The 7,782-nt window shown below is 43.0% G+C and overlaps 1 protein-coding gene across 1 annotated transcript in view; it reads right to left on the bottom strand.

The window, feature by feature from the left end:
- LOC104520678 (protein phosphatase 1H) overlaps positions 1-7,782 on the bottom strand; it is a gene marked incomplete at its 5' end in the record, with an annotated part of 54,021 nt that overhangs the window by 14,272 nt on the left and 31,967 nt on the right. Inside the window, one exon of the mRNA XM_010162430.2 lies at positions 1,627-1,690. Coding sequence (XP_010160732.2) covers positions 1,627-1,690 — 64 coding nt within the window. The remainder of the gene's footprint in view (positions 1-1,626; positions 1,691-7,782) is intronic.

Below are 7,782 nucleotides of genomic sequence, written 5' to 3'. Positions count from 1 at the left end.
GGAAAGAGACAACATTCCTACTCCATAACGGCTGCAGTTAGGGATAAAGTCCCTTTGTCTCCCAGAAACGCTGGATTTAACACAGCTAATCAACTTCAGAGCTTTTCACACTCATGTTACCTCCACTTCCCTTATTATCCCAAGCTTTGTATTCACCCACATCCCAGTCTGCATACATCTATCTTAGAATGTGACCATCTGTAAGGGATTGGGACTATGGAAACTTAACCCAGTTGCCTCACTGTCCCACACCAGCCTACAAGTGCATTCCTTCAGCAAATTATACTGTTAGTAAATGGGTTTTATAAAAAGGATGAGGAGCCTAATTACTCACCTAAGAAACCTGCGCCTTCTTCCTACTGACATATTGCTGCATATTCCCTCCATTAAGGAAAAGTGCCAAAGGCCACCCTGACTTACTGAACACACAGGTGACAGCAGCACTGACCACTGTGCTCTCCTCTGTGGAGAACCAGCCTACGGCAGATCTGCTGTTACCTCAGGTCTACCACTTCCTTACCCAAGCTCCTTCCTCTGCTACACGAGCTGTCTCCCAAGAGGTGCTGGGCTCTTCTTCATTAACGCTTCTCCAAAGATTGACCCTCAAGGAGAACCTCGCTCTCTGCTGTCTGTGTATCGCTTCCACCAAACTAGTTTAGCTGCAGCAGCCTCTGAACAAGAGAGCTCGCAGCATCAATAACAGCAAGCAACTGACTCAAAATTATTTTGCCTCACTACCCCTGGCTCCATAAGGCAATAAGAAAGTAAATTAAAAAGATGTGCATGAAACATTTTGCAAATAATTATAAACCTAACCAAATTCAGAGATAAGCTGCAGGTCTGAACCTTCAAAACTTGGGACTAATTTTGAAGAGCGTGTATTTTTGCATTGAGATAAGAACCTAATGCAGCAGGGGAGCACTATTTAGAAACACAGTGAGCATACCAATATCGGCAAACTGACACCACTGCGTCCTTGTATTGATCCTATTGCTGCATCCAGCTAAGCTTGCTGGGATCAGCACTAATGATCTCACTGTTCTTAATCACGGAGCTGGAAACAAAGTACAGCCAAACGGAAAGGTTTGTTTCTCCCTTTCAAAAAAAAAACTCATTTTTTTTAATTAAAAAAGGGGTATTATACTTTACACGATTAAGAGGTATTATACTTTACAAAACCTGCCCTGATCCCCCCCCCCCTTCCTAAATTAGGGCTTTGCATCTCACAGCACTCTAAAATGCTGTTAAATATTCTCTTGCTCTGTTTTCAGCAAACATGAGGTATTTTGCTATCTTCATCTAGCCTAGTTATATTTTACAATGAAACCAGTAACTTTTAAAATCAATTATTTAAGATTGTCCAATTGTATCCTACTTACAAGGGAAGAAAAACAAAAGCAAACTGAACAGCAAATGACTACTAGCTATAAAAATGCTTTTTAGTATGTTCAGCTCCCCCAAACATGAGACTGATTTATGACAGAAACAAGATATTCTTTCAAGCTGTCAAAACGATAAAATGAAGAGATACTGAGTGGAAAACACTGGACTGCCACAGGCTAAACCGAGTAGTAAACAGCACAGAATTCCTTCGTCCTTTGGTCTGAGGAAAGCAAACATGCCCACCTTCTTGCCTTCTCCATATATAAGGGGAAACTTCAAGTCATCTTCCTCAATGGTTTTGTATGCCCTGTGGGGGGAGGACAAACAACATTTACAAAGCTTGCACTCAATTAGTGACCCAGTGCCCTGAAACAAGCCGCTGTGATTTAAAAAAAAACCCAAAACAAAACAACAAAACCAAACCAAAACCAAACCAAATCATTATTTTTCCTAGGGACTGTCTTTGAAACAAGATGTAAATATATTTTTCTGTAGAAAGATTTTCCCTGAAGAATTATCCTTTTCACCAAAAGGAACAGTGAACACAAGGAAATATCTAACATGCCAAGCTGCTCCTATTGCTTGCAAGAAAAAAAAAAAGGTGGACTGGAGTAACATCCTAATTGGGTAAGATATCTTTGGCTATGGCAGCAGCAGCTACACCGTAATCCAGTGTCATAAAAAAACCCAAACTCACCAAGAAGCTAACCAATGACTAGATTCACACTGTTAACATGAAATGGTGAGCAACATCAGGACGTGTGAAACAGCTCTCCATTTCTGTTCTCACCTTTCAGGACCACTTAAACCAAGACAAGCTTCATGTGCTGAAGAGTCTTAGAAGGATATTTAGTGCTCATTTGACCTTGACTGCAACAGTCAAGGTTGTCAGAGATTTCACGTTTTGAAGCAGCTTTCCCGTGGCTAAGAGACAAGAGCAATAAATGCTGATGCTCTGATTCTGTTTACCACATGCCTGCACACTCTACCTTTTACATGTCCAGCTGCTGACACTGATGAGTTGAGAAGGTGAGCAATTTCGCCAGTGAGAATTTAAAAAAAAAAAAAAAAGACATCTGTCTTTCTCATAAGCTACAGAGTCCTGTGGTTTGTGTAACATGCCGGAGTCAGGCTGCTGGGGAGCCTCTTTGATTAAAGTCCGTCGCCCCAAAGGGACACGCTTCCCCTCATACCGCAAAATTGCCCCTCACCAGTCCTTCCCTCCTGGCCCACTCCTGCCCAAAGCCCTCAGGGTGATACTGAAATCATCCCCTGAGCATGTGAGTCAGCGCTCCCCACTGAAGTGGAAGGGAGAAGTGGGAGAAGGGAAGGCGCCACAGCAGGTCCCCTGCCAGCCACCGCCAGCCCCTGCTTGCAGGGCTCTCCAGCCTGGCTGGCTGCTTGAGCTCTGAGGAGTCGCGTTCAATCAGGTTTAACCAATGTTAAAGCTGTGACACAAACCAGCAGGAAATTAAAAATTAAGGATGAAAGCCTATATTGTAATCAAACTGCCCTTTGCTTCACCAAAACATGGCATAGACCTGGGATCAAGAAATGGCGTTGTATTACATAGCTATGCAAGCTGCATCTCCTAGGCAAGCCTCAGACTTGAAGAAAGGAGCACAGACATTTAAGCCTCACCTTTACATTTCCCAAGTAATCACAGGCAGGGGCCGTATTACAGTTTGGGGGTGAGGGAAGGGGGAAGAAAAAAGGAAAAGCAAACAAAAGGCAAAGAAGAACCAGTAGTGGAGGACTCCGCTCCTGTACTACTCTATTGGGTTTGTGTGGCAAGGTTTTGGTAGCGGGGAGGACATGGGGGTGGCTTCTGTGAGAAGCTGCCAGAAGCTTCCCCCATGTCCGACACAGCCAATGCCAGCCGGCTCCAACACGGACCCACAGCTGGCCAACCCCACGTAAAGCCCCCGTGAAAAAAAAAATTAAAAAAAAAAAAAAGGGGGGGAGGGGAGAGAAAAAAAAGCTGCAGCTTTGCAGCAAGAGAGAGGAGTGAGAAGATGTGAGAGAAACCACCCTGCAGACACCAAGGTCAGGGAAGAAGGAGGGGGAGGAGGTGCTCCAGGTGCCGGAACAGAGATTTCCCCACCACTTGTGGTGCAGACCATGGTGAGGCAGGCTGTCCCCCTGCAGCCCATGGAGGTCCATGGTGGAGCAGATGACCACCTGTAGCCTGTGGAGGACCCTACACTGGAGCAGGTGGATGGAAAGGAATTAAGCCTGGGAAGGAGGGAGGGGTGCGGGAGGTGTTTTAAGATTTGGTTTTATTTCTCATTATCCTCTTGTCTGATTGGTAAGAAATTAAAATTCATTTTTTTCCCCTAAGTTTTTTTCCCTGTTTTGCCCGTGCCAGTAACTGGTGAGTGATCTCTCTCTGTCCTTACCTCCACTCATGAGCCTTTTGTTATATTTTTCTCCCCCTTGTCCAGTTGAGGAGGGGGAGTGATAGAGTGGGCTTTGCTGGGTATCTGGCATCCAGCCATGGTCAACCCACCACAACTACAAAACATTACTAGGTGTGAAATCCCAAAACAGAACCAAGTGAGGTTTGCAAGACACGGTGGGTGCTTCATGGTAGACCACATAGTCAAGAACATTGTGAGTATATAACCATGATACCTGATAATCTTTATAAGAGACAACATAGACAAGGCATTTAAATGGCATTTTGTATTGCGGATGGCAAACAGATTAGCTCTTAAACGAAACAAAAAGGCACAGATCACTACAAGTAGATGTTTAAATCCTGGAATAGCATTTTGTTGGGAAGGATGAGTCAGTCATGGACTTTGCTCTTTTTCCTTCCTTTATTTCCAACAGGGAATAGCTAATGTCTCTGCCTCACTCACCAACCTGGATATCCTGGTTTGAATGTGGAGGAAGAATTTTACCATCCCTGACTACTCATGAACGTTTTCCAAAGCTTCCAGCTGGACCTACAGTGCAGAGAGCCCTGGAAAAACCTCCTTGAGGAGGAGTCTGAAGTCTTTTCTGTTCCTTGCATGGAGCCAGTTGTGCTCTGACACTGAGAAAAAGGGTATCAGCTGAGTCAGTATCAGGCACGAGAGTCAAATGACTAATCAAACCACGAGCCCAACAAGGCAACCATTCCTACTGGATTTTCAGGTTTTTGTGTGTATTTGTTACAAATAGCAAACAAGCCTAAGTTGATGTGACTTAACTATTTGCAACCCTCTTTTTGAAGGAACAACCAAACCTATTCTTCACCCACAAGCTACAGTATCTGCAAGAAAACTATAAATACTTAAGACTGAAGCCCCCACTTTACACTGTCCTGTAAGTAGTCAAAACAGGGACCGAGTTTTCTTTCCCCCTTTCCTCCTTATATTTTGCATAGCACCTCACACAGACTGCGCATTAGGAAGAAGAAATAAAAAGAAGGGGTCAAAAAGGCATCATTTAAGCTGGTGTCCTTCAAAAGAATGGTCATCACTGCCAAATCCAGCATCTTTTATGGAACCACCATAAGGACCATCATCCCTAGGGTCTTCAACTGTTACACAGCGGTGCAAGTTTGCTGGAAGAAGCCGTGTTGCAAGGCTGAAGCTAACTTGTTTCATCAGCAGATTAGGAAGGGCAGCTGGCTATCCTATGATCTCCTGAAGCTATGCGACCAAGTGAGGGAGGCTCAGAGGGCTACAGTGGTTTGTTTTGTGGTTTCTCACAGCAAATCACCTCTTGGGCTCAGAACTTGGGTATCAAGACTCAACTCAAAGAAGCTTTTTTTGTTGATGTTTCTATTGCCTGAAAATTTATCAGCACTTGAAAAACAATGCTCAGAACTGCAACCGCAGCAGTGGAGGTGGCACAGACACACTGAAAAGCAACCCGAGACACTCTAGAAAAGCACCTATGTCCTGCATTACTAGTGAAATAGAATTAATAAAATATGAGCGTGTGGTTTGCTGCAAGAGAAGGACAAAGGACAGTTTTTCAGCTAGCAGCTAGGCAACTGCACTGGGGAGAAGGAAGGAAGGAAGCTATGAAGTTCATTTTGATTTATGCCCTGTGAAACCTCCTGTACTTCATGCATGTGTTTATTTCACACAGACTACAACCTTCTGGACTATTTCACTTGATTTTATGTAATAAAGTTGCATTTATACCTTCCTGCGCTGTTTAGAGCATGCTGTATGTAAGGATATAATATGGCAGTAGGTACATCAAACAGACATATGGAGAACCTGAGGGGGTTGTTTGGTTTTTTTAGTACCAACATGACCTTATTCAGCCTTCTACATAATTCAGCCTAGCTCACTGTTTTAACAAAGACACACAGGGTTGCAACCCTCCACTCTCCCTGTCTTCCTTGTCCACAACCCAGGAGGTTTAGGTGGCCACCAGGGCATGACAGAACAGGTTATAAAGCCAAGCCTATGCTATTGCTTGCTGCTCTGAATGAGCCTAAACCCTGTCAATTGCTTCTGCCACGTAAACCTCTATTTTTTCCAAATGGAAAAACAGGGGGGCAGAGGGGGAGTAGAACAGGCGAGCTTGTGCCCAGCTAGATCTAGCTGCATTTTTTTCAGTTAACTTCGTTTCTTCTTTTCATTTCAAAAGAATTATGAAATGCTATTGCTGTCCAAAAATACTGAACTGGGGCTTGACATATGTACCACCCACAATGTTACATTTGGACTCAGGATCAACATTTTGGAAAACTGGGCCAAATCGCACCGGGAGCCAAAAGAGATGTCAGAACGAAAGAACTAGGACTGACATGATGTTACTCATATGCTAACTGGAATCTGCTCTAAATACATGGTGAAAAAAATCACCAGAAGCTGCTAAATGCACAAGACAATCTACGGAAGAAGTTTCCTACAGTGCTGAGGTCATTAGCTGTGCTTTAGGCACTCTTTAAATAAGATTATCAAAGTTACCCGCATATTGTTGGGTCAGAACTTGAAAAACTGGTCAGCTCCCAAATACAGATTTCAGAGACAAAATCCTAGATAATTTCTCATGTTATGCATTCTCTTGCCATATAATTTATTCTTAAAATTAGCCTTCTGAAAGCACATATGAATTAATATAAGAGCCAAAGTTATTGATGACCAAAAAAAACCCCAAACCACCCCACATTATATTTTCTTTTACAGGAAACTGTGTAAGGTTATTGGTCATGAAAAGCATTGCACTGGCATCCCCAGGCACAACAGATGGTGGCAAAAACACAATCTACCCTGACCTGGAAGGCTCAGTTCTGTGAACGACAGGAGGATCCAGACTCTGTGCTCTGCTTTTCCACAGCATTTGGCTTTAGAAAGGTTGTCTGTATTTTATATCTCTGCTAGAGACACCTGATACTAAACTGAGAATTAAACCTAAGGAAGAGCAAAAAGAATCACCATCAAAGGGCTTTAGCTTGAAGCATAGAGCAAAACCTACTTGGGGCAAGCAAGGATGAAAAAGCACTATGGCTTCAGAAATGTCCTAGTTCATGCTGCGTACAAGGATGAAGACTCTCCTTTGAGACAGGCTTGTGGATTCAGTGTATTTCTAGCACTGCTTTGCTACCACTCTAAAAAAACCCCACAAACCCAGGAGCATTCCCAAACACCCTCCCACCCCCCAAAAAAACCCTCGACAACAAAAGCACCCCAGCTAACTAACCAACCTCCCTTCCCCAGGCTCAACTCTCCTTGGACATACCAATAGAAAACCAAATTTTAATCCTTGACCAACGCAAAACTTGTCAGGAACTGTTTTTTTTTCCCCCTCCCGCACAAGGAATCAGTGAACTAACCCTTTGAATAACAGAGGTTAAACCAAGGCAAAAATAACTGTTTATCTGTAATGTCTATTGAATTACAGGCATCAAACCAGTATAAGTGTGTGCTTATTACCAAGAAGAAAAGATGCGTAGGGCAGGTTAGGCACAGAGCCACTGAAAATCACAAAATTTATGTCTCAAGCCAGTCTAATTTTTTAAAAATGTCCTTACACATACATGCTTCTGCAGAGTCAGGATCTCTAAATCCAGACAGCACTGTCTGATACTGAGTACCCTCTAGTAATGTTCCACTGCTTCAGTATCTTTCTCCTATTACTCATCTGACACACAGTTTAATGAGGCAAAACTATGATAAACAAAGATAATAAAAGTACACAAACTATAGTAATGTCTGTTAAGAGAAAAGATGATGGCAAATGTAAATGCAGAGTCAGGATCTCTAAATCCAGACAGCACTGTCTGATACTGAGTACCCTCTAGTAATGTTCCACTGCTTCAGTATCTTTCTCCTATTACTCATCTGACACACAGTTTAATGAGGCAAAACTATGATAAACAAAGATAATAAAAGTACACAAACTATAGTAATGTCTGTTAAGAGAAAAGATGATGGCAAATGTAAATCA

This window comes from Antrostomus carolinensis, unplaced genomic scaffold (genome assembly GCF_000700745.2).
Source record: "Antrostomus carolinensis isolate BGI_N321 unplaced genomic scaffold, ASM70074v2 scaffold40652, whole genome shotgun sequence".
Classification (NCBI taxonomy): Eukaryota; Metazoa; Chordata; class Aves; order Caprimulgiformes; family Caprimulgidae; genus Antrostomus; species Antrostomus carolinensis.
Note: the sequence above shows the minus strand (reverse complement) of the source record. Positions and strands in the feature narration are given on the sequence as shown.